Below are 27,563 nucleotides of genomic sequence, written 5' to 3' on the forward strand. Positions count from 1 at the left end.
AGCTATTCAACAAGAAGTTTTGAGTGTCTGCTTTGAACCATGAATTGGAGATGCCATGATGAACAGGACAGGCATGGTTCCTGCTCTATCTTCATGGGATATTAGTAGAAATGGTTTTGTGCCCGTCATTGTGCTAAATTAGTGGTCTCAGAATCACCTGGAGGGCTTGTTAAAATATGCATTGTTGGACCCCTGCTCTGGTCTTCTGGTTCAGTAGGTGGAGGACAGGGAGGTGCTAAGGACTTGTATTTCTATTAAGAATTGAGGTTATATTGTTGATGCTATTCTGGGGCTTTACTGAGAACCACTCTGGCAAGCCTGTCCTATGCATTCACTCAGGCATATCACTGATTAGAACCATTTGGGATGGTGGTGAGCACACAGGCTAAGATCTTCGTTCTAAATAACTAAGATGTTTTGTTTTTTAGAGAAAACTTGATTTTGCCTTTAGGCAAAATTCCTGTCATATGAAAACTTGCTCTTTAAGAAAAATCCTATAACACGTATCTGATCATTTTAGAAGTTTAACGAGCTAGTGCAATGATAGGTGAAGTAACAGGAGGTTCTTATTTAATGGTTCACCTGTATGTCATTTTTCTCATTGAAGATCCCGTGAGACAGAGCAATAGTTCTCAAAGTGTGTTACCAGACCAGCAGCATTAGAGTTTCATACTCAGTCCCTATGGAATCAGAACTGGGTGGTGGGCCAGTAATCTGTTTTAACAAACCTGTAGGTGATTCTGGTGCATGGTCAAATTTAAGCACAGGTGAGGTAGAGGGTAGTAAGAATTGTGCTGAGTCTCAATGAGGGTCTTGGAATTCAATCTCCCTGGTTCCCTTAGGATAATTCGCCAGGATGACTAAGCTTCAATTCTTTTCCATCTCATAAGTCAAAACTCTATCGCTTGTTGTCCAATATTATTCAGAGTTGCTGGGAAGACAATCATGACTTTAATCTGAAATAGTTTTTCTAGCAAAGATGAAAATTCCCAGTGGAAGGAAGATAGAATCCAGTGATTTGCATCCTAATCTCATGTCCACCATGCTTGAGTCTGTGTGAACTTTGGGTAGTCACTAGCCTGTGTGAGCCTCAGTTTCCTTTATCTGAAAAATGGTTAGAAAAATGTCATCCTGGACTAACAAGAAGATTCCTTGTGATGATCAAATGAAACAATGGATAAAAAGGTGCTTTTAAAACTTCAAATTTAAAGACTGGAGCTTTGGGCTGCTCGCCCTTACTTTTGTGCTTCCCTATTAACAAACCAGGAATAACTTCATCATTTATAACTCCATGGATATTGTAAGTAATTGAGACAACTAATAGCCCAATAGGAGCTCTTCTAAAGTAAAGGTTATTTCTGTTTGTGTTTTGTCTTTAATTTGCAAAGATTGAGCAATGTGGAGATAGTATAGAATCTTAGGTGTTTTATTATAGAGCTTTTGTATACCATATGATAAGACTTTTGTGAATTGGTCACATGCTAGAGCAGTGGTTCTCAGACCATGGTCCCTGGACCAGCAGCATCAGCATCACCAAGGAACTTGTTAGAAATGCAAACTCTCAGGTACCACCCAGACCCACTGAATTAGCACCATTGGGGGTGGGTCTGATAAGAACTGCCCTTTGCCACCATTCTGCAGCCTGAGCCGCAGCTGGTCTCATCCCTTGCAGAACAAAGCCCACTCACTGTTCCTTATCTCCCATCACCTCCCTTTGCCCGCCCCTAGCCCTTGCTTTCTCCAAAATGCTACTTAAGGCCAGACACGCTGAGAGAAGCTGCTGTGCTATTTTTTCTCAGCCAGGCAGCCTGCTTATTAAACTTTTGGACATGAGATAACTCTCGTGAACCTCGTTTGTGTGTGGTGTACAGCGTTTTCCTAACAGGGCCCAGCACTGTATGTTTTAACAAGCTGTTCAGGAGGACCTGATGCTCACTCCAGTCTTAGACGAAGGGATTTATTTTGGTCTTAACTGAAAGCTCCCACCCTTTCCCTAGAACAGGGTGATAGCTTCTCTTTTTCTTTTGCATGGATTTGCAGCATCAGTATAAAGCTGGGGCAGTCATTATTGGATTCCTTCATAAACACACACTGTCACTGCCCACCCAGTGTAGAGGAAATCTGGAATGCCACTCCAATGCATCTGTTGTGAAGTTGACTTCAGGGTGGGAGGAAATTAAAGCTATTTATCACATACCATTTTCCCCTCAGTGACAAGAGAAATGAGCCTTAGCCTAACAAAGCTTCAAATTGGGCCCATGTACAAAAAAACATGAGGCTGGCAAACACAGTGTAAGCAGACTTAAATTTCTTTTGACTTTTCCCTTTGAAAATGAACCCTTTTCTAAGAGTTTACTTAAGAAGTACTAGAGATGGATTCATCCTAGTCTATTCTATAAGTTAGGCACATGTGGTGGAAAACACTCCCCCCATTCCTTACCATTTCTGTCTTACTAGGCGGAGATCCTCGGTTTGAGAGGGAGAAGGTCTAAGGCTGTCTGTGTATGATAAGCCATGTTGTCAGAGGAGGCACTTAGTATTTTAACAAGAGAGAGGTTTGTCAGAGTTGTACAGATCTTACCTAATTTACTACCTGCTTTTGTAAATAAAGTTTTATAGAACATAGCTACTCTCATTAAGTTTTGTACTATCTGCTTTTATATTACATAGTCAGAGTTGGGTAGTTGTGATAGAGGCTATAAAAGTTTAAAACTTTTACTACCTATCCTTTTATAGAATATGGTCAACTCCCATTGTGGAGTTCTGCTCTGAGCTGCCTGAAGGGAACCTAGAGGATACAGTGGACTGTGAGGATAGTTGAGGGAGAACAGAGGATTGAAATGCCCACAGATCCTTGTGTAATCCAAAAAGAAAACCCAAGAAGTGTGATTCCTTTTTGCCCACTTGAGCTGGTTCTGTATTTTGAGAAGTGATTCTAGGTGAAATAAAGAAACACTTTGTACTTGGTATATGTTATGGTCTGAATATGAAATGAAATGTACCCCACAGACTCATGTGCTAAGCATTTGACTCCCAGCCAGTGGCACTATTGTGGGAGGTTCTAAAAACCTTAGGAGGTGAGGCCTAGTAAGTCACTGGGGATGTGCCGTTGAAAGTTATACAGTGTCCCTTCCTTGCTCTCTGCTTCCTGTCAGCCATGAGGTAAAGAACATCTATCACACACTCCCACTACCATGATGCTCTGACTAACCATGGACCCAGAATCAAGAAACCATGAACTTAAATCTCTCAAGCTGTGAGCTAGAATAAATCCTTTCTCCCTTAAGTTGTTCATGTCATGTATTTTGTCCCAGCAATGAGAAAAGTAACTAATATAGAAAATTGGCACCAGAGAAGTAGGGTCATTGTTGTGCCTACCTGACAGCATAGTGCTAAAGCCTTTGGAACTGGTTTGAGATGGAATTTGGAAGACATTGGAGAAGCAGTCCAGAAAATCCTAGAATTCAATAAACAACTTAGTAGGTGATGCTGGTGTGAGCTCAGAACAGGATGCTGATAGAACTGTAGACAGAAAAGACTGTGTTCATAAGGTTTAGGTAGAAATAAAGACTCTACTGGGAATTGGACTAGAGACCATCCATGTTGCAGTCTAGCAAAGAAACTGGGCTACATTTTGTCTGTGTACTGAGATTTTGAGGCTAAATTTAAAAACAATATACTAATTAACTTGGCAAAGGAAATTTCATATCAAACTAGAATTCAGGCTGTGGCATGGTTATTGCTGGCTGCTTTTGCAATGAGAATTGGGAGCAAAACCAGAGTGGAAGCATTTGAAAATATGCAATTTGGCCAGAAAAGAAGCATGTTTTAAGTTTTGGAAAAGGAGGGTATGGCTGTTGCAGAGATTTCTACCATTAAAAGGAAATCAAGTGCTTTGCAGCAGGACAAAAAGAAAATCCCTCAAGGGCATCTCAGGAATTGTCTGAACCTCACTCTCCCCAACCTTTACATCAAAGGTATAAAGTCTTAACTCACTTGAAAGACTTTGCTTTGAGAAGACAGCTCCAGGGTACCCTGCATCGTAGGGCTGCCTATGGAAGTGTTTTCCTATGTCCAACTAACCAGACACTCAGCATGGCATTGTAACCATGGTCCAAGTGGTATCTAGTTACAGCTAGAGTTGCTGGCAGACATTGGCAGTGCCCACATGATGCTGGTTTTGCAGGCATGCAGAATGCAAGCGTTTACAGGCCCATGGAGGCATCCACCCAGATTTCAAAAGGAGACCTGGAAGGACAGACAATGTGTGGCACTATCAGGATCACTGCAGGCAGTCCCTGAGGGCAATGCATGAGGCTGTGAGGATAAAGTCTAGGCCACAGTAGAGACCCCAGAATGTTGGAGATTCCAAGAACATAGAATGTCTACTGAGGAAAACGCTAGGCAATCAGGGGAGCCAGCCCCTGAGGCCATGTGAGCTTCAAACAGCAAGGCTGTGAGGACAGGGCTGCCCAAGCCCATTGGAGCTTGCGTTATAACACTATGTGTCCCAGATGCTAGACATGGAGCTACAGGATTTAGGGTTGGTTTTTGGTCTTGCTTTGACTTGATTCTTCTTTGCTGTTCTCCTACCTTCCCTCCCCCACCCCCACTCTTGGAATTGGAATGTTTATTCTGTGCCATTGTATCCTGGGAGTAGGTAACTTGTTTTTTATTTTACCATGGCTCATAGCTAATCTCATAGCTGAGATTCACCTTGAATCTCAGAAGAGACTCTGAATTTGGGCTTTCGAACAATGCTGGAACTGTTAAGTCTTTGGAGACTTTTGGAGAATGATTAAATGCATTTTACATTACAAAATGGTCATGAACCTTTGGAGGCCAGGGAACGATGTTATGGTTAAAGATTAAATGTCATCCATAGGCTGTGTTAGATACTTGGTCCCAACTGATGGCATAATTTAGGGAGGTGGGTGAAACTTCAGGAGGTGGAGCCACCTGGAGGAAGTGGGTCTTTGAGCCTGTGCCTTTGAAGATTATAGGCAATTCCTGGTCTCTTCCCCTTTTTCTGCTCCCTATCTGCCGTGAAGTGAGGACCTACTTGTACCACACACTCCTGCCTCCATGATGATCTGCTGAAGTGCATGTGCCAGAGTAACCATGGACTGAACCCCTGAAGTCATAAGCCATAATAAATCTTCCTTTAAGTTGTTCTCCCAGGTATTTTGGTCAGGGCTATGTAAAAGTAAAAAATACAGTATATATTTGTGATTGTCTAATTTTATATTTCTTCCTGGTATTGGATATTTACAGGCAAAATTATAGTGTTTTTATACTACTTCTGATAATAAATAATATTTCCTAGTACATACTGTAATGTGGTCCATAGTGCTTTGTACCTGTTACAGTATTCAGCTTCCACAGCACGTCTCTGCGATGAATGTTATCATCTCTGTTTTATAGATGAGAAAAGTGAAGTAAAGTTTAAATAATGCCCAGTATTATGGAGCCATTGATTAAATGCAGGCCTTTTTGATGTCAAAGCCAGCATTCTAAGCCAAGGCTTTTAAAACTATGGGTTGAGAAGTTACTGTTATGAATTGCAAGCAGCATTTTAAAAAAATGAACAGAATGAAAAACTCCAGAGTGGGTAAACCTTGTTCTGCTTTTGTTTTTGTTTTGTTTTGTTTTGGTGGGACTGGGGTTTCAACTAAAGGCTTCTCACTTGCAAAGCAGGTACTCTACCACTTGAGCCACACCTCCAGTCCCAGAGTAGGTAAGTCTTAATGCATGTAATCTTTTTCAGCTGTAAAGATCTTTGTGCAAATGCACACATGTAAGCATGTTTCTGTATACTGGGCTACAGTGTAGGTGATATTTCTTACTGTGAAATGCTCAAGCTTGAAAGGAAAAGCAGAGGAGGGAGGAATGAGGAAAAGAGTAAAAGGGAAGCAGGAGGGAGAAACTATGAAAGAAAGAATGAATAACTGTAAAGGAGACAGACGGACTCAGGGAAAGGGAGAGAAAGTGGAAGGGAACAAAGAGAGAGAATGGACAACTCTCAGAAAGGGACACAGAGACTCGGGGAGAGAGGGAGGGGAGAGGAGCTTCTATGGAAGCCCCATGATTCTGCCCACCAGGTCCATTCAGCATCTGTCCAGCTTGAAGGAGAGATTGGAGATCTCTCAGTGGATTTTAGTTTTCATATACTTCTCATGCTATGATTCTCTCATCATTCTGAATGAGTTGAAGGAAGATTTTTTTACAGTATAACAAAATATAATTTTCATGATATTAATTATGGACCAGTAATGTATTTAAACTAAACATAGCACTTCAAAACATTCTGCATGAAGAACTAACAAATAACATTTATTTAATAACAAAATGTCCGTTTGTTTAACAAAATTTTTTAAGAACTACAACCTAATTTTCAAAATCAAAGAACAAAAGTACTGAAAAAATCACTTTGTAGCACAGGGCACTAATCAGTTCATCTATACAAAAAGCAGGAGGATTTTTGTGCTTAAAGAAGAATGGAGAAAAAATTTAAAATAATCCCAAACTTCAGGGAATTGGTATTCATAAACTTCTAAGGCTTAAGTTTATAAGGAGCAGGAACCTTTGAGCACCAGATATTTTAAATAAGAATAAAACCATCCCAAACATTAGCAGTATACTTTCTACATTAGCATTTTTTTCCTGTGATAATTTGGCATCCTGCTATTTATTCATCAAATTTGTGAATAATACCTGTCTGATAATTTCTTAAACTACCAATGTCACCCTTCAAATGTTTATTCTGTTGCATTTTCATATGTTTTCCCCCCAATAAACCTAGAACAAAGAAGACACTGTAACATGCTAAGGTAAAAATTAATGTCGAATAGCTCAGCTATAATTTATTGAAAACCCACTACTAGAAAGAACCAAACAGACACCACCCTGTCTCCTTAGAGTTCACCATTTAAAGTACAGCAGATCAACACTGATTCTGAATCACTTTGAGCCTTCATTTCATCTTTCAAGATGCACACAGATACCAATTTCCTCTGTAAATGCAAATGAAATGCTTCGTTATGTAGATCATCCTTTGCATTCTCCTAAGGGGTATTTTGAAGTTTATATGTTGACAAAGCCTGAACTTTGCTTTCTCTAACTGCATTCTGTTTACTACTTAAGACTGTGTCAAGTATTTTGTTTTACCTTTCAATTTTCTTCAACATACACCCCACAGTTTTGTCCTACCAGTTGGCTTTTTCTGTCGTGAAGAAAACTTCATGACAGTTTTCTGTTCCTCTTCACTGTTTTTTTTTTGTTGTTTTCCTTCTTGCCAGAGCCTGGTCATCCAGGCTTTCTCATCTTCCCTTCCCTGACTTCTTATCCATTTAGATGACTAATGTTAGCACTTCCTTAAAAGTAGACTCTTCAATGAGTGTAACTTATGAACATTTCTTTAAGCTTTGTTTTAAACTTAAGATCTTTCCTGCAACAATACTCTTTATGAATGCTAGTCAAAAATAATATCCTCAAAAAGACAATGGTTTCTGTCAAAAGCTGTATTAAAAGAGATTGATAAAGGAATGCATCATTCAGCAAGAATGCTTCTACCGTAACAAAGCCCCACTGTTACAAATACTGGATCTACAAGATCAGTGTTAAAACTATTTGGTGTAGGACACCAATTTATACACATAATGGTTAGATCCAAAAATTTAATCTATGGTTCTTTGATATGAAAGGAAAATTTATATTGTATATGAAATCTGAAATATAAAGAAAAACCTAATTGATAAAAAGTTAAGATAGTGGGCTGGCAGAATGGCTCAAGTGTAGATTGTCTGATTGGGAAGAGTTAAAACCTCAGTACTCCAAAAAAAGTTAAGATAGCTAATTATTCACTGAAATGTCTTCATAAGCTATATATTTAAGAACCAAACTATGAGTGTGCAAGTCAGATGGTAGCAAACAAACTGCAACCTATGATCCTTTTACATTTTGAGCTCAAAGAGAAATATGTTAGATTTACTAAATATTGATTTTCCAAATATTCACAGAAATAATTGTCTGACTCATCCTCCAGTTAAAAACACACTGTAGGATAAACCATTTGCCACAAATGAACTCCTTATGTGTGTTGTGAGGTAGCAGTCAATGACTGTATGACCTTCTGAGGTGGCAGTACCCTCCATGCATCTGCTTTCCCTTGTCGCATGAACAGTATGAATGACAGAGGGTCACCTTTCATTGTTTCATTGACTCTCAAATGCTTTATTTCATAGTATCTCAAATGCCTTATTTCAATTTTAGAACAACAAAAATACAAATATTTATTCTGAAAGGTAATTATATGTTCCAAGTAGCAGCTATTAACAACTTCCAATGTACTCTGTAGGAATAATTTGCAGTTCTGAACTACTCTTTAGAAAAGCATGTTCAGCAGGCTGCATGGGATCAATTCCTAGTCCATCACTGGTAATAATAGCACTTGTTGCTGAAGGAACTTTAAATTCTTTTGCTGCAAACTTTAAGACTGCTGTGAAAGATATATTTCCAGAACCTGGATCCATTGTTAGCATGATCTTAAAGGAAACCTTTGACATGGTGGAGATGGCCAGGACAGACACTCCGTGCCAACCTGACTGAGCAGCTCTACTTCCTTTATAAAATGAGTCCTACCTACAAATCATCCATCTCATCTTGTGCTTGAAATCAGTGATCTGAAGGGAAACAGTCTGTGCTGAAATTACTGGATGCGTAAGATCTCCAGTATGCTTCTTCCTAAAAATGAGCAATGGCAGTTTTGAATATGTGTAATTTTTGTCTTTTTGTCTGACTAATTTTATTCCACTGTATAACCTCTTGCGTTTTACTGGGGAACATATATAAGACTTTAACGTCATCTTGTCAGGGAATTCTATATCTATTATTTAACCTTCAAACAATTCTTGAGTTGATTAATGAGTAAAGACATTTTTTTGAAAAGCCCATTTTTGCAGATGTGGAAATTGAGTGAGTATCTGTGTGAACATTCTCTGTATACAAATATAGTGACCAGCTCGATTATTCTTAATGTAAATTTTCCTGGAGAAATTGACACTCAACAAGATGAAGTACCTTGCCAAGACTTTGATCTATACAAGGTGATAGAGGTAGATTTAAACCTTAGTCCTCTCACCCCAAATTCCATTTTTCCCACTAGACAGAAAATAACAGATTGAAAAATGGTGCTTTGTGTTACAATTTAGAATAATTTGGTTTATATGTCAGAGCGTGGCACAAGGTGTGAAATGCCCGTTGCCTTGCTGATATGTAGTATCATTATGTAATTTCCTCCTTGCCCCATTCAAAGATATTTCTCTATTTCTAGGCCCCATTAGCAAATTAGAGTTCATATTGCTGTGCTCTATTGTGATCATTCCTGGCCTTTCTTTGTTGAAGATTGTTATAGGCATGGAGTCTTTTTCAGTCACTAATAATCTTGGATCCAGTAACTTGGGTTATTGGCATCAACTAAAGTAGATATTCTTTCCTTTTAAAAATAAATGCTGTGTGGGGGTGTGAATAGGGTCTGCTGGAACAAACTCCATTCCAAAAGCTTCATAACCATGAGAAAAGAATTGTGATATTTTCTCTGGCTTGCCAAAATGCCATTACTGCTCATCCATCTTGTTTGGTCCCACTATTAACATTTTCTTTTTTACAAAGGAAGCTTCCAGTTTTTTTCCCACTGCCTCTGCTAAAAACTTCGTATGTTGTTCTGCCCATCTGCATATTGTGTCCTCGTTTTGCAACTCAATCTCCTTGTCTTACATAAGGATTCTTGCCTCCAAATATAACGACTTGAAGGTAGATTGTTTCTCCTTGCTTCATGGTGTTTGTTCTCCTGCTTTCAAAAGATAGTTACGAGTAGAAATGTCCTCTTTCTTCCACCGGTTTCATTGTGCTGAGTGCTTATTACATTCAATCAGATTCTTTCAGGAAGCAAAGTGTAAGCTAAGCCACAGTTGATGGAAGCTCTGTCAGTGCAAAATATGTCTCTGGGGAAGCCTGAGGGGGAAGGACCCTAGCCTCATTATAATTTTCATGGCTGATTGTTGTTTATTCCTTATTTCAGAGATCCCAGAAGACCCACTTGTGGCTGAAGAGTATTATGCTGATGTATTTGATTCCTGTTCTGAAGAGAGTGAGGAACAGGAAGAAGAAGTAGCGTTCTTAGGACCAGAGGAAGAGGACAAGGATGAGGGACCCTGTCTTCCTCACAGAACAAACCAACAGGTAATTCTGCTCCCTGCCAAAAGTTGTGGAACTGATGGATGTTCTGACTGGACTCTCCCAGAAGATTTAAAGGAAGTCTTAAAACCCAAAGCAGAGGATAGGAATACCAGGGATTTTATAATGGCTCTGTGTAATAAGTCTTAATTTCCAAGGGTCAGGGTCAGGTAGGACTCCAAGGAATTCTCGTGTTGATGACAAGTGGGCTGGCATACACAGCATTTACTGTAGTGGGGACAAGGGGAGGGGACACACTTATTACTTGCACACTGAACAGTTTCTCATTTACAAGTTTCTCTTTGGCAGGAGAGTTGGGATTTTTTTTTCCCTTTGGTTTAATTTTTTTTATTGTTTTATTATTCATATGTGCATACAAGGCTTGGGTCATTTCTCCCCCCTGCCCCCATCCCCTCCCTTACCACCCACTCTACCCCTCCCTTTCCCCTCCACCCCCTCAATACCTGGCAGAAACTATTTTGCCCTTATTTCTAATTTTGTTGAAGAGAGAGTATAAGCAATAATAGGAAGGAACAAGTGTTTTTGCTGGTTGAGATAAGGATAGCTATACAGGGAGTTGACTCACATTAATTTCCTGTGCATGTGTGTTACCTTCTAGGTTAATTCTTTTTGATCTCACCTTTTCTCTAGTTCCTTGTCCCCTTCTCCTATTGGCTTCTGTTCCTTTAAAGTATCTGCTTTAGTTTCTCTGCATTGAGGGCAACAAATGCTATCTAGTTTTCTGGGTGTCTTACCTATCCTCATACTTCCCTTGTGTGCTCTCGCTTTATAGTGTGACCAAAGTCCAATCCCCTTGTTGTGTTTGCCCTTGATCTAATGTCCGCAATGAGGGAGAACATACGATTTTTGGTCTTTTGGGCCAGGCTAACCTCACTCAGAATGATGTTCTCCAATTCCATCCATTTACCAGCAAATGATAACATTTCATTCTTCTTCATGGCTGCATAAAATTCCATTGAATATAGATACCACATTTTCTTAATCCATTTGTCAGTGGTGGGGCATCTTGGCTGTTTCCATAACTTGGCTATTGTGAATAGTGCTGCAATAAACATGGGTGTGCAGGTGCCTCTGGAGTACCCTGTGTCACAGTCTTTTAGGTATATCTCCAAGAGTGGTATTGCTGGATCAAATGGTAGATCAATGTTTAGCTTTTTAAGTAGCCTCCAAATTTTTTTCCAGAGTGGTTGTACTAGTTTACATTCCCACCAACAGTGTAAGAGGGTTCCCCCCCCCCATCCTCGCCAACACCTGTTGTTGGTGGTGTTGCTAATGATGGCTATTCTAACAGGGGTGAGGAGGAATCTTAGTGTGGTTTTAATTTGCATTTCCTTTATTGCTAGAGATGGTGAGCATTTTTTCATGTGTTTTTTGACCATTTGAATTTCTTCTTTTGAGAAAGTTCTGTTTAGTTCACGTGCCCATTTCTTTATTGGTTCATTAATTTGGGGAGAATTTAGTTTTTTAAGTTCCCTATATATTCTGGTTATCACTCCTTTGCCTGATGTGTAGATGGCAAATAATTTCTCCCACTCTGTGGGTGTTCTCTTCAGTTTAGAGACCATTTCTTTTGATGAACAGAAGCTTTTTAGTTTTATGAGGTCCCATTTATCTATGCTATCTCTTAGTTGCTGTGCTGCTGGGGTTTCGTTGAGAAAGTTCTTACCTATACCTACTAATTCCAGAGTATTTCCTACTCTTTCCTGTATCAACTTTAGAGTTTGGGGCCTGATATTAAGGTCCTTGATCCATTTTGAGTTAATACTGGTATAGCGTGATAAACATGTATCTAGTTTCAGTTTTTTGCAGACTACTAACCAGTTTTCCCAGCAGTTTTTGTTGAAGAGGCTGCTATTTCTCCATCGTATATTTTTAGCTCCTTTGTTAAAGACAAGTTGGTTATAGTTGTGTGGCTTCACATCTGGGTCCTCTATTCTGTTCCACTGGTCTTCGTGTCTGTTTTTGTGCCAGTACCATGCTGTTTTTATCGTTATTGCTTATATACTTTTATGAGCAGTAATAAGATTTTGTATTATTTACAAATTTAAGGCAAATACAAATTTATAAAGACTGACCTATTTTGGGGAATAAGACCCAGAGATTCTAGTTTAGGGGATGATATTTCTAGTTACTTTCAGCTTCTGAGGGCCCAAGATCTCTCTGAGTCTACGCCTTTGTAATAAATTTCTAATTAGCAAGACTAAGCCCAGTGTGGGCCACAGACCAAGAAACAACTCTGACTTGTGCTTCCTCTGTGGGCCTCTGCATGAGGGGTCAGCAGCAGATATGTGAGGAGAAAGCAGACCTCATTTTCTTTTTAGTCCATAAAAACCTGATATCCTTTGGAACTTATACTTCCATGAGGTACGGAAGTTTTCTACTAACTGAAACCATTTATTTAATAATAGTCGATCATGGGGTACCTGAGTCAATGAAACTTAATTTGGAGGGATGAGTTTTGGAATGGAGAGAATGTTCTATACAATCCCCTCAAACATTTTTTTTTCCTTTTTTGAGAAAAGATCTTACTATGTAGCCCAGGCTGGCCTTGAACTTGCAGTCCTCCTTAGCCCTCCAAGCACTAGAATTACAGGGGTGCTGCCAAGCCACTCAACTATTTTTAATGAAGATGAAACAACCCAATCATAGTAGTCCATAAAATGAATAAGAAATGTTTTCCAAGTTCATATAAAACAGAGAGAGGCAGGGAACTAATAGAGTATAGTCACAGAGCCAAGCAAAGAGAGGGATGAGAAGAAGAGAAAAGCAGAGAAAGAGAAAGAGTGAGATAATTTAAAAAGACAAGTATATGAGGACAGGAACAAATGATGACAAAAAAGCAGAATGAAAGGAAGCTGGGAGTCAGAATAACAAAGTAAAAACTTCCCTTATACCATTTTCCCAATGGATGCTGGAAAAACCAGTGCCTTCTACCACAAATTAAACATATAATTTGCATTTGCTTCTGAGCCACTGTTATAAACAACTGTAACAATAGCATTTTGCAGTATTAGGGAAGCTTCCTTGTGCCTAGGGTTGCAAAACATATACCCAAAATGCATAGTCAGTTTTTCTCAGAGCATCAAGCAGTAAAATTTCATTTGCTAATAGTATAATGTTTAAATAAAATGAAGCCAATTCAGAAAATTGCATTAGGAAAAAATCTCACAAACACCAGCCATGTCAAGAAACAACATTGAAATAAGATTACCATTATATGGGTCTCATCTTTGTCACTTGCTGGTATGTGACCTTGTACAAATCACTAAACTTCACAGTGCCTCAATTTTCTCCTCTATAAAGTGAAACAATATTGGTCCTGCCTCATAGAGTGGTTTTAAGATTAAATGAAGTAATCAGTGTGAAGTATTTAGAACAGTTCCCAGAAGTTCATTATTTAATAAATACTTAATAATAACAGCTATTATTATGAAATGACCTGGCCAGCTTGTGGCCTTTTTATGATCTGCCAAAGCTCTTTTCATGTTAAAGAGCAGTTTTACAATTGCAGTATTAAAAGACAGTCCCTTTTTAGGCATTAAGGCAGATGATAAATACAACACAGGGATTTTACTCTCTCGACTGTGTGTCACATAATATGACAAATTGTGATTGATTTTAAATGATCCATTAAGGCAGGATGCTAAGGCCTCTCACATACATAACTGCATCTTGTCTCACAAAATCCAGGTGGGTAGTTATTCCTGATTTCCAAATGAAGAAACTGAGTTTCTGAGAGAAAATTGGCTTGTCCATGTCACAGTCAGGAGGGGTCAGACCCACACTTCAGGCCCAGGGCTTTCACGTTACAGAACCAATGTTTTTTCTCCTTTACAAGGTGTATCAACCTAGCACAGACCTGGTGTAACAGAAGCAGGATTGGAAACCACAACAGAGCAATTTGTATTCGAGAGGGGGAGAATTACAGCCTCCTTTGTTTTTCTTTTTCTAGTACTAGTTCATTATAGTTTCTCCCTCAAAGGTGGGCTGTTGGGTTGTGACGGGTGTCAATTCATCCTTTTCGGTTCTTTTATTAGCAACATACTAATTATACTTCAGAACTCAGTGCTGAGGCTCAGTCACTGTTCACCTTGTAAGTCACATGAAACCTGCAGCCATCTCTGGGACTTCCCTCTTCTGCCCTCTTTCTAGTCTTTTTTTTTCTTCTACTAGTAAACTTTTATTGAGTGACTTATAGAGCTAATTAAAATAGCAATAGGTAACATTTATTCTAATTTTTTTATTTTTTAATTTATATTCATTTACTCACATGCACATATATTGTTTGGGTCATTGCTCCAACCTACCTGTTGCCCCCTCCCCTACCCCCCTCGCTTCCAGGCTGAATCTGTCCAGTCTTTCTCCTGAACCCTAAGCATGCTATGGTGCTCAGGTGGTTATCCTATCCATGGCACTTGTGTGAAGAATCAGATCAAAGTCAATTCCCTCTTCTTCAGATGGGAGTCATATATTGATGGATGAAGCGCTTTCAGAAAGATAGACAGCTATGGGCTTCATCGTGATTTATTTCTGAGTCCTTTGTGCCAACCATGACAGTCTTTTCACAGTGACTTCTCCAAAGCACAGTTTTATTAAGGACCTAATTACTGTTGACTGCCGGTTGTTTCTCTGCTGTGATAAGCAAAACATCAATAACATCTTTATCACAAGCCATTATCATCGTGTTGATGGCTCCTCTGTGAAGTCTATGGTCACCAAGTTGGAACCAGCCTCAGATCTTAGGAGAATGGAGTTTATCGCTGTCATCGAACAGGCTCCCCACAGCATCTGCAGGACCTGTCACTGGAAAGCGTTTCCTGGGAACGCTGCAATGGGAGTGCCTCAGGGCTGCACGCTGATGGGTGTCTCCATTAATTCTTCTGTCTTTCCCTTACTGCTTTGACCGTCGTTTCCCCTCCAAGGCTAATCAACGGCACAGAAGCACTAGTAATGCTGGACAATAAAGACCTGACCCAGAGCTCCCTTGGGAAAGGCTGTTAATGACCATGGCTTTCATCACTGCTGGTTTTAAAAGGCTCTTCAGGACCACACTGTTTGTTCTTGCTAAAATGAAGGACTGCAGAGGCTCATTTGTCCCAGCTACTGTATTGTCCCAGCTACTGTATTGTCCCTATACAGTAAAGCATTAGGAAAAACAGAAGTGCTCTTCTGCTTGTAACACAGTGATGAGCAGAGAACTGGGCACGGGGTGGGCTGGCCTGAAGTTCTCCTGAGCACCCTGGGACAGACCATTGTGAAGGTCTTCTCTCATGGAGTCATTAGGTTCATCAGATCGTCATTATGATAACTATAACAGCTGGCATTCCCAGAACTTTCCTTGTATGCTCAGTACTTTATATTCTGGGTCACTTCAGGTCCTCTGGAAAACAGATGACAAGACAGAATTAGAAATGAAAGGGAAATAAATGCCTGTGAAGCAGGTGGGGAGAACCTCCAACTATGCTGACACCTTTGAGGAGAAATGAAAAGAGGAAGGGAGGAAGGAAGGGTGGAGGAAGTGGGAGAGGGAGGGAGGAGGGTTGGAAAGAAGGGAAGGGAGGAAAGAACTAGACACTGAATGAGTGCCTAGGACTGAAGTGCATTCTGTAAAAGGCTTGTCCAGGCTGATAGGGCATGCCAGGACAGACTGCTGGTTGCAGAAGTCCTGTGCCAGGCAAAAATGACCTGACCAGCATTTCCTCTGAGCTGGCACTGACTGGGAGCCCCTAGGAATAGCCCCACCTCCCCCGAATGTCATGGTGGATCCTGAAGGCGCAGCAGCTGGGGTGTCAGCTCCCTATGCCCTCCGTAGGAGGCTTTCTCTTCAAGGGACATGTGCCATACCTCATGGCTGCCACACATGAGTTATTTAATTTCATTCTTGCAATGACCCTTTTACACATATATTCTAAATGAAGTGCATCAAACTCAAATATAACTGGGTGGATTCTAGTAAAACAAAAAAAGGACAAGGGTGAGGAAGAAAGAGAGGGTGGGAGTTAGAGACTTTAGGCAATTCCCCTGACATTTCCATCAAAGCAAGTGCCCAGAGTGAGAATGAGCTGTGCATCCAGAGTCCCCTGCTGTATTTCAGTGCCTGTGTGTCTCAGATTGTGAGTACCTTGCAGTTTGAATTCCTGCCCTAGACTTACAGTGTTCAAAGATAGGTGGTTTTCGTACAATGCAGTCTTTAGTGTAAATCAGCTGTCTTATCTGTTGCTCAAGAGAGGAACAGCAGAGAGTATTTTGTGTATAATTAATTTCGCATTAAGTGCTGACTTTAAAAGCTAGGTCCCTTGAAAGGTGAGACTGCTGTGATATCCCAGTTTTCCATAAGAGGACACTGAGGCTTAAGGAGGTGACAAGGAGGTTAGCAAGTAGCAAGCTACAATCTTATTTTCAGCCATTCTTTACACAGCCTTTCCTCTGCACAGTACTAATCCCTCCGTGCCACTGATGACAGAGGAAACACAGAAGGCACAAGGGAATGGCTGAGGAGTCTCTGTGTTATTTGGCACCATGTCAAGACCTATTTTACTATATAGAATTACTAAGGTATGTACAGGCAAAATTTATGCCCATTCTGGGGAAAATTAAGACCAAGGGAATTATGAAAATTAAGGCCAGGTGGTGCAGTGGCTCATGCTTGTAATCCCAGATTCTCAGGATGTAGAGATCAGGATTGTGGTTTGAGGCAAAAAGTTAACAAGACTCATCTCAGCCAGCAAGCCAGGTGTGATGGTGCACATCTGTAATCCTGGCCATGTGGGAGGTATTAAGTAAGAGAACTGCAGTCCAGTGACTCTATTTGAAAAATAATTAAAGCAAACTAGCTGGGAGCATGGACCAAATGACAGAGCACCTGCCTAGCAAGCACAAGACCCTGAGTTCAAATCCCAGTACCATAAAACAACAATAACAAAAACAACAAAGAAAGCAAATTGAATAAGGTCCACCTCTCTTCTCTGTTAAGGGTTTCAAATTTATCTCCAGTATTTTTAATAGCAGATGCTAAAACTTGTGAATCCCACTAGTGACACTGGTGTGCCTGCTATTTTACATGAGCTTAGCTAATTTATTAGGTCCACAAATTTAATTGCATACACGGGGAGCCATACTTTGAATCCTGAACTGATCTTAGAGGTCATCAGTTCTACAGAGCAACCTGGACAGAGTCACTTCCCAATCTGTGTCCCGTTTCACTGGGTCCTGGGCTATAGAGCAGCCAGGCTCACCAAGGTGCTAGTGGATGTTACCAGTGTGGTGTACCTGTCCCCAGGTGACCAGCCTCTGTAGCCTCAATGTATGCTGTTCACAGGAGTGACTTCGGTGGGCCAGTTTTCACCCCTCCCCCCAGTCCAGCCCTCATTGTGATCACAGTTCTTTCCTTTCCCAATGTCTTGTTCCTTGTCCAGGGAAAAAACACAGCTTACTGTGGGGCATCGCACATTGGACTTTGTAGACAGCCTTATCCCTACATCATTTAAATTAGGTCTGCTGTGTATTCCTTTCAGTGGGAGAGTGTGAGGTTACTAGCCCCATGGCCTCCCTTTGGTGCATGAGCTGAGGTTATCAGCTCATGGGGGAGCAAGAGAACAATGACCAGAAGTATGAGATGCCCTGTGTTTTATGTGCTGTTCCTGGGGCTGGAGGTAGGGATAGTGGTGTGACTCATAAGACCAGTTGGAATGATACCTTTGGGGGCTTTCTCTCTAACAACCTTCTCTCTCTTCACACCCCCCCCCGAAGATCAATTACTGTCTCCCCAACTGGCATCATGGTTGAGGTGCTTTGACCTTACAGTACCCAAAACAAAAAAGTCTGCAAAAAATATGGAAGTCATTCTAAATAGCCCTTGCAAACAGAAAAATAAAGGTATACCCCACTGTTTTGTTAATCAGTTGCACAGAGAAATTTAATCTTATTTTCTGAATCTTTCATTTACCTGGAAAGGGGGAGAGAACACCATCTCATGGTGCTCACCCAGGAAGAAGGGAGTGTGACATGTCATAGGCATTGTTGAGGTGCTGTCCTTCCTATATAACCTGCTGCTCTGGAGGCACACGGTGCACAGTAGTCATGGCTGACAAAACGGAGCTCTCTTGCACCAAATCCTTTACATGCTTTATACCATTTTAGGCCCACAAGCACTTTGTAGGGGTCTACGATGCAGAATAATTAATTTGACCTTGGTCTCCCAGTCCAGTGACAGAGCTGGGATTCAAGCTGACAATCATGGCACCAGATCAACAATTCAACATTTATAGAAGTCAGTAAATAAGAAGAGGCAGTGCTTAGGACGTCAAGGACAGCTCTGAAATGGGAGAAAATCAACTGTGATCTGATTATTTTAAATTGTGTTTAAAACACAGGACCAAGTTTTCTGCTTACTCTGTGAGATGTAAATGAAAATAAAGCCAGAACTGAAATTGAAAGTAGAAATAAATGTGTATCGGGGCTTCCTTTTGGAATTCGAAGATTCTCTTTTTGTCCCAATAAACCTCTCTTAAATGACAGGACTTTCTTCCTTAGACTATTGGACACATGTGTGTAAAGAGATTAAGCAGTTAATTAGGAGCAAGAGAAGGGCATTGATTCCCGACAAGGAATGGGGTGCAGTAGAGGTAGTCCAGTCTCTCCAGCTCCCGGAAAATCCATGGTCCTGGATCCATGGTCCGTCATCCCTACTTTCTGTTTCCTTCTATTTTTTTTTTACATTTCCAAACTGTAGTCCAAAATGTCTTAAGAGTCCTTTCATTATAAGTATCTATAAAAAAATCTATAAAATCCTAAAGCAATGCTGCAGGCCCTGACTTGCTGGGACCTGGGCATTAATAGGAGACAGCTGCAGTTAGAAGGTTTTAATAATGTAGCATAAATAAGGCATTAGCAGTGAAATGTGGACACATTGACAGTCATGTCTCAGCGACTCTGAATTCAGTGACAGAGGCATTTAGTCTTGTGGGAGCCAGGGAGGCTTGTTGACAGTTTGCATATTACAGATGTGGCTCTGTGTTCCCATCATGACACATAACACACATCTTAGGACAGAAGGTGACCATTAGCAGTGAAATAGGAGTTAGGATCTCTGCTTACTGACTGTAGGGAAAGCCCCCACAAGGATGCCACCAACTCTGTCCCCTGGCTTTATGCTCAACAGCATCATCTGCCTTCTCATGAATTATGAATGCACAAGAGCCAGGACTTGACTTCCAATGAGATCAAACTGAGATGTGAAAGGTATTGCTGAGTGTATAGAAAATGAATACGGTCTCCTTGGTGTTTTGGCTTCCATAACTTGGTGACATTTTTCAAAGCTGCTGAAGGAGAGAGGATGCTTGCTTAGTAATGCATCTGGCAGCAAAGCAAGTAGGTGGGTAGTTGCTTGTGCCATTCATTTGTACATCAAGTATTGAGTGTTCAGACACTGGATACCTGGTAGTGAACAGACACAGTCCACCTGCACCAACATCTCAGTCTCATGAACTTGAATAGCATCTGTTGACAGACAGCTCCTCAGTGTTTGTCTTCCATTCATAATTTCTGTCTCCCCAGAACTCTAGATTCATGCCTCCAGTCTGAGAGTAGAGTTCAATGTCATGTGGACCTGTAATAGATATCCTAAAATAAGCATGTCCTAAAGTAAACTCCTCATCTACTCCAGCCCCCATCCACAGCTCCTCTGGAGTTAACCTTGACTTGCCTTCTTTCACTCACATTCATATCCAGTCCATAAGCAAAGCCTATCAGCTTCACCTTCAAAGTATGCATTGAATATGACTATACTTAGTACCCCTACTCCTACTGCCAAAGCCACTGTCACCTTTCCAGTAGCTTTGAACAACAGCATCTAACTGGTCTCCTGGGGACAACTCCCTCCCTTAGTGCTTCGAGTAGAAGATGAAGTCTGTATAGCCCTCCAGCCCCCTTCCACACACAAGTACCTTAACAAGCCTCTCTGTCATCACTAGGAGCATCACTGTCTCTCATGCCACTCACACTAGCCTCCTTCTGTTTCTGGAACACACTATGAATCTTCCTGCCTTTAGGAGCCTGGAATACCCTCCCCACCAAACGCACATGTGACTTTCCTCCTTGTCTTTGCCTGCATGTTATCTTATTGGGAAGGACTCTGCCCACTCTTAAAAAGAGTGAATTCTGCTGAGAATTCACTCTTCTGCCTTTCTGTTTTATTTTTCACCTGAGATGACACTGTTTACTTGCTGCTTCATTTATGGTCTGTCGCTCCATGCTAGAATGAAAGATGAGGGCAGAGATCCTGTCTCCTTTTTTCATTGCTTTGTTTACAACACCTTAAACAGTGTTTGGCACAAAGTACATTCGGTACATATTGTGGAATATATGAATGGATGAGTGAATGGGTGAATGAATGGATATATGGGAGGTATAATCTACTGGGACAGGTAGTCAATAGGCCAATACATAAACAAGCAAGAGCAACCATGAAACAAAGAAACAGAGGTGTAGATGGAATGGATATTTGAGGGGGTGTGCAGAACAAGAGGAGTCAAGGAGATCTTCTAGCCAATGACTAGGTTGTGACCTGGAGAATGAGAAGGAGCCAGACCTTGAGATAAGAAAAGGGAGTTGGAGAGGAGTGTTTCAGAGAGATAGAATCATATGTAGTAAGGACCTCGGGCACAAAGGGATTGGGAAAGTTCAAGAAGCTGAATGGTGACAAGAAGATCATGTGTAGTTGGAGGTGCCAGACCAACTGTAACTATACCATGAAGGCCTTGGAAGGAGAGTATATTTTTAAATGAAAGCCTAATTCAGTGAAGAGTAACTGAAACAAACCCTAAAGATAACTCTATGGTGAGCCAGCCATGGTGGTGCACACCCCAAATCCTTTCTACCCAGTTGGTGGAGGTAGGAGAATGCAGAGTTCAAGGCTAGCTTGGGCAAAGTTAATGAGACCCTATCTCTAAAACAAAATAAAAAAAAAATACTGGTTGGGTGTATGGCTCAAGAGGTAGAGCCCTTGCCTGGCATGCTCTAGGGCTGGGTTCAATTCTTAGTACCTCCAAAACATAAAAAAAAAGATGAACCTATGGTGATAGAGATCAGAACAGTGCTGCCTATAGAGAACAAGAACTGGCTAGAAAGAGGCCTGGAGAAATGTTGAGGATGACAGCAATTTCTGTACCTTGTTTTGGGTGGTATGTATTCAGGCATATGCATTTTTGAAAACTTCACGTCTGTGTATACAGTGTATACAGGCATACGTCATCTCAACAAAAGCAGTTGCTATCAAGAGAGGAAAAAAAGAAGAAGCATGCTTGCAAGTGTTCATATACATATATGAACCATAAGTCCTCAGCCTGTATCCAGGCTACTTCCTGGCTGCTGTTGCCAATTCATGACTTGGCAACTTGGAGGTCCTGAGCACACTCCAGTGAGGTCTCTCAGAAAGAAAAGGTGGGTTCAGAATATATACGGGTGAGTAGGAAAGAGGGTGCTGCATAGTTTGGTTTCATGTTATGGGATGACACTGAAACTCCAGAGAAGTGACAATGATGAAAGATATCAGATCCTTCACACTGATGACATAGGGATCAGTGAGTATGACAATGTGCTAGGATCTCCCAAGATGAAGCTCAGTTGAGTACATCTCTGTGGCTGGGGCTGTCACAGAAGGTTATGTCTGGCTACTTTGTGCATATATTTATAGATCTATGCCTGCTTGGGATTGTTCCACAGTGAACATGGTGTAAGGCCCAGCAGCGTACTGTGAAGCATCAGTACATCAATTCCCACTCATGCCAGGCAGCTTTTGGCCACTGGAAACACAAGACACTTCTGTAATGTGAAGCTGTCTGTGTGTGTCTGTGCCTACCAGGCCTCCCTGGACATGCCTTTGGCAGTCAGCATAGCCCTCCAGCCTCAGAGTGTTGAGGATGCTAGATGTGGACAGATAGTCAAGTTGAAGGATCAGTGAGCAGAATAATCTTGAGGAATGTCTTAAAATAGATATCCAATCTCTAAGGAACCATCAGTGCCCAGGCAGCCCTCATCCTAAGCTAGGTTCTTATGGTAGCTTGGTTCTTTTCATTCATTCATTCATACATTCACATTTATTTGTAATCAGGCACAACATTGTATATAGCTATCATTTTAAAGATATCATTGCTAGATCTTTCTATTGTTCATATATTCAGTTGCAACAAGAACTGTATAAATTGTTTGCCTTAATCTAACTTTTATAAAGTTGGTTTAAGTTTCAGACTAGCTTGGTATTTTTCTTGACCAGGTGTTTTGTTTTGTTTTTTTCTTTTTTTGTCAACCTCTAATTCTTTCCTGCGTTAGCCCATTTAGTGAGAGGAAGAAATTCACTACTGAAAGTGAAGGAGGGAGGGATCCACTATCTTGGGTCTGGATACCTTGCCTTTGGCTCCTTCCTCTGCATTTCATCCACATCATGGCTAAATGACCTTGGACTTGGCAAATAAACCTTTGGGTACTGGGTATCTCTCATTAGTGGCTTCCTATAGGCTTATCCCTCATAGGTGTGGCCAAGCCACTTTCTCTTCATTCCTTCACCTTTTTTCACTGAGGTTCAGGTGCAGCTGGAATGGCACACCTGATCGGAAGCTGGTGGATAAGTGATTCTTGGCAACAGCTTGAGAAACAAACTACTGTTTGTTTCAGAGATTTCTTTCTGAAACATTTTATTAACCTATATTGGTTGTAGAGGGGTTTCATTGTGACATTTCCATTTGTGCTTACACTGTGCCTTGGTTGGGTTCACTCCTCCATCATTGTCCCTCATCGTCCCCTCCCCCAACTTAAAACAATTTCAACAGGTTTCCTTGTTCTATTTTCATACAGGTATATAAAATGCATCAACCATATTCACCCTCCCTCAACTTCTCCATTTACCTTCCCTCCTTCCTCTAGTGCCCACCCCTAACAGATCCTGTTTTACATTCCTGTCCATTTTAAATGCATATTCATTGCTCAAAGAGGTTTTGCCATGGTGTTTGACCTGTGAATTTGTTGTACTTTAATCAGATTAATAACCTCTATTACTCTTCCTTACCCTTTCCTCCTACTGCTTATTATTCAACCCTTTCAGTACACGTTGTTATGCCTTCTTCCTACACAGATCCAGTGTATTTCAATATTATTCATGCTCTATCATTCTTCTTTCCTTTCCCCTTCTCCCTAGTCCAACTATTGCAAACGTGTCTTTCTGAACCTGGCTTAATATGCTTAACATGATGATCTCCATTTACACCCATTTACCTGAAAATGACATAATTTCATTCTTCTTAGTGGCCAAATAATATCTCATTGTGTATATATGCCACATTTCCTCAATCCATTCATCAGTTGTAGGGTATCTGGGCTATTTTCATAGCTTTGCTATCGTGAATAGTGCTACAATGTATATGAGTATGCAAGTATATCTATTGTATCCTGAATTATATTCCTTTGGATATATGCCAAGGATTGGCATTGCTGGATCAATGGTAGTTCTATTTTTAGTTTTTTGAGGAACTGCTATACTGTTTTCCATAGTAGTTTACTAATTTATATTCCCACCAACAGTGTATCCTAGCTAGCATTAACAATTGTGTTCTGACTGGAATGAGATGAAATCTCAAGGTAGTTTTGATTTTCATTTCCTTTTTGGTGAGGGATGTTGAGCATATCTGCATGTATTTATTGGCCATTTTGACTTCTTCCTTTGAAAGTTATCTGCTCAGTTCACTTGCCCATTTCTTCACTGGGTTGTTGATTCTTCGGGAGTTTAAGTTTTTTGAGCTCCCTGTACATTTTATTTTTTATTTATTATTTTATTTACTATTTGTTATTAATCCCCTTTCAAAGGGGACTGTTCCCATTCAGTAGGCTGTCTCTTTAGTCTGGTGACTGTTGCCTTTGTTGTGCAAAAGCCTTTAGTGTGATGCAGTCTCATTTGTCAATCTTATTCTCGTAATTGCTGAGTTATTGAAGGTCTGCTTAGGAAGGTATTGCCTATATCTATGTATTCCAGTGTTTTCCCTATTCTTTGCTGTGGCAGTTTCAAAGTTTTAGGTCTTACACTAAGATCTGTGATCCACTTTGAATTGATATTAATACACAGTGAAAGACGGTGGAGTTTAGTTTCATTCTTCTAGATGTGGGTATCCAATTTTTCCAGCACCATTTGTTGAAGAGGCTGTCTTTTCTTCAACATATGTTTTGGGTTCCTTTCTCAAAAATTAGATGGCTATAGCTCTGTGTATTTAGTCTGTGTCTTCTATTCTGCTCCATTGGTCTTCATATCTGTTTTTGTATTAGTACCATACTGTTTTTATTGCTATGGCTCTGTAGTATAGTTTGAAGGCATGTATTGTGATACCTCCTGTGTTGCTCTTTTTGCTCAGTATTGCCTTGGCTATTCATGGTCTTTTGTGCTTTTATATGAACCTTAAGATTGATTTTTCTACCTCTGAAAGAATGTCATTGGAATTTTGATGGGGATTGCATTGAACATATAGTTTGCTTTTGGAAGTGTTAGTCATTTTTATGATACTGATTCTGCCTATTGATGAGCATAGGAAATCTTTCCATCTTCTCAATGTCGTCTTCCACTTCTTTCTTTAGTGATTCATAGTTTTTGTTGTAGAGGTCTTTCACTTTATTTATTGGGTTTCTTCCTGGGTATTTTTTAAGGCTATGGTAAATGGGATCATTTTCCTGATTTCTTTCTCAGTTTGTTCATCATTGGTCTATAGAAAAGCTACAGTTTTTGTGTATTGATTTTGTATCCTGCTATTTTGCAGAAAGTTTTTATGATGTCTAAGTTTTTTTGGTGGGGTTTTTAGGGGTTTTAGGTATATGATCATATCATCTGCAAATAGAGATAAGTTGACTTCTTCCTTCTCTATTTGAATTCCTTTTATTTCTTTCTCCTGTCTTATTGCTCTGGCTAGGAATTCCAAAACTATGTTGAATAAGAGTGGAGAGAGTGTACACCCTTGTCTCATTCCTGACTATATGGGAAATAGTTTCCGTTTTTCCCCATTTATTATGATGTTGGCTGTAGATGTCCCATATACAGTCTTTATGATGTTGAGGTTCATTCCTTCTGTTCCTCATTTCATCAGAGCTTTTATCAAGAAAAGATGTTGAATTTTGTCAAAGGCTTTTCTGCATCTATTCAGATGATCATGTGATATTTGTCTTTGCTTCTGTTCATATGCTGTATTATATTTGTCAGTTTGCATATGTTGAATCATCCTTGCATCCTTGGAATGAAGTCACCTTGATCATGGCTGATTTTGATGTGTTGTTGAATTAGGTTTGCTAGTAATTGAGAATTTTTGTATCAGTTCATTAAAGATGTTGGCCTATAATTTTCTTTTTTGTTGCATCCCTGTCCAGTTTTGGAATGTGTAATACTGGCTTCTTATAATGAGTTTGGTAGTGTTCCTTTATTTTGAAGAGTATTGTTGTTAGTTCATCTTTAAAAATCTGGTGGAATTTGGCAGTGAACCCATCAGTTCCAGGGTTTTTCTTTGTTGGGATAATGTTTATTACTGTTTCAATCTCATTGTTTGTTATTGATCTATTTAGGTTGTTTATATCCTCTTGGTTCAATTTGGTCAAATTCATGTAGAAATTTATCTATTTCTTCTAGGTTTTCCAATTTATTTGAATACAAGTTTTCAAAGTGTCCCTAAAGATCCTCTGGATTTCACTGGCATCTGTTGTGATAACCCCTTTTTAATCCTAATTTTATTAATTTGTGTTTTCCCCTCCTCCTTCAATCAGATTGGCTAAAGGTTTATCAATCTTATTTATCTTTTTGAAGAACCAGCTTTTTGTTTCACTGATTCTTTTTTTATAATTTTTTTGTCTTTATTTCATTAATTTCAGCCCTAATTTTTATTATTTCTTTCTGTTTCTAATTTTGAGTTTAGCTTGTTCTTGTTTCTCTAGGAGCTTGAGATGCAGGATTAGGTCATTTATTTGAGATCTCACTGTTTTTTAATATAGGCATTAATGGCAATAAATATTCACCTTAGCATTGCCTTTGCTGTATGTCTTAGGCTCTGGTAGTTGTGTTTTCATTAGATGACTTTTTTGTCCACCCTCCCCTATTGCTTCAATGACCCAATGGTCCTTCAACAGTGTATTGTTCAGTCTCCATTTGTTTGAAATACTTGCTGAAGTTTCTTTTGTTGCTTAGCTCTGGTTTTATTCTGTTGTGGTCTGATAAGATATAGGGAGTTATTTCAATTTTCTTATATTTATTAAGACTTGCTTTGTGTCCTCAAATATAATTTATTTTGAAGAATGTTCCATGGGCTGCTGAGAGGAATGTATATTGTGCTGCTGCTGGATAAAATACTCTGTAGATGTCTGTCAAGTCTATTTGGTCTATGGTGTCATTTAATTCTGAGGTTTCTTTCTTGATTTTTTTGTTTGGATGACCAATCTATTAGTGATAATGGGGTTTTGAGGTCTCCCACTATCATCATGTTGGGGTCTATCTGTGCTTTTAAGTCTAGTAGTGTTTGTATAATAAAGTGTTTGTGTTGGGTGAACCAACATTAGATACATGTAAGTTAACAGTTGCTTTTTTCAAATGATGTACTGTTCCTTTTATTAATATAGATTGGACTTCTTTGTTTCTTTGACTAATTTAGGTTCAAAGTCTACTTTATAAGATATAAGTATAGCTACTTTTGCCTGTTTTCAGGGTCCATTTCCTTGGAAAATCTTTTTCTGCCCTTTCACCATAAACCAATGTTTGCTTTTGTGAGTGAGATGTATTTCTTGTAAGCAACAAATTGTTGGGTCTTGCTTTTTAATCCAGCAAACCAACCAGTCTTTTGACTGGGGAGTTGAGACCATTAACATTCAGTGTTAATATTGAAAAGGTATGTGGTAGCTGTTACTATTTTGTTGCTTTTTGTTTGTTTGTTTTTAGTGTTTGGTTCTTTCCTACTCTTCATTTGCTTGAGATTTACCTATTCCCATCCTTTCATGGCCATGTTTATCTTCAGCTTCCATGTGTAGGATTCCTTTGAATGTCTTCTGGAGTAGTGTTTTAGTGGTCATAAATTGCTTTCAATTCTGTTTATCATGGAAGGTTTTTATATCTCTTTCAATTGTGAAGGATCATTTTGCTAGGTAGAGTAACCTAGGTTTGCAGTTATTTTCTTTCAGCACTGGAAATACCTCATTTCATGCCCTCGTTCCTTTTAAGGTTTCCATTGAGAAATCTGTTATTCTAATGAGTTTGCCATTGCAGGTGACTTGCACTTTTTCCTTGCAGCTGAAAGAGATTTCTT

General features: G+C 39.9%; 1 protein-coding gene across 17 annotated transcripts in view; it reads left to right on the plus strand.

Moving 5' to 3' along the window:
- The window catches only part of Nek11 (NIMA related kinase 11), a 295,994-nt gene that overhangs the window by 186,933 nt on the left and 81,498 nt on the right, over window positions 1–27,563 (plus strand). For 13 of the 17 annotated variants that reach the window (XR_012443113.1, XM_074059137.1, XM_074059130.1 and 10 more), the window contains one exon: window positions 10,079–10,239. Coding sequence is in view for 13 of the 17 variants with exons in the window: in XM_074059137.1 (XP_073915238.1) it covers window positions 10,079–10,239 (161 nt within the window). In the remaining 4 variants the exon portion in view is untranslated. Of the gene's footprint in view, window positions 1–10,078; window positions 10,240–14,711; window positions 15,769–27,563 lie in introns of those variants that run through there. The other 4 variants (XR_012443114.1, XR_012443115.1, XM_074059133.1 and 1 more) reach the window with 3 other exon arrangements.

Source organism: Castor canadensis, chromosome 17, assembly GCF_047511655.1.
Source record: "Castor canadensis chromosome 17, mCasCan1.hap1v2, whole genome shotgun sequence".
Classification (NCBI taxonomy): domain Eukaryota; kingdom Metazoa; phylum Chordata; class Mammalia; order Rodentia; family Castoridae; genus Castor; species Castor canadensis.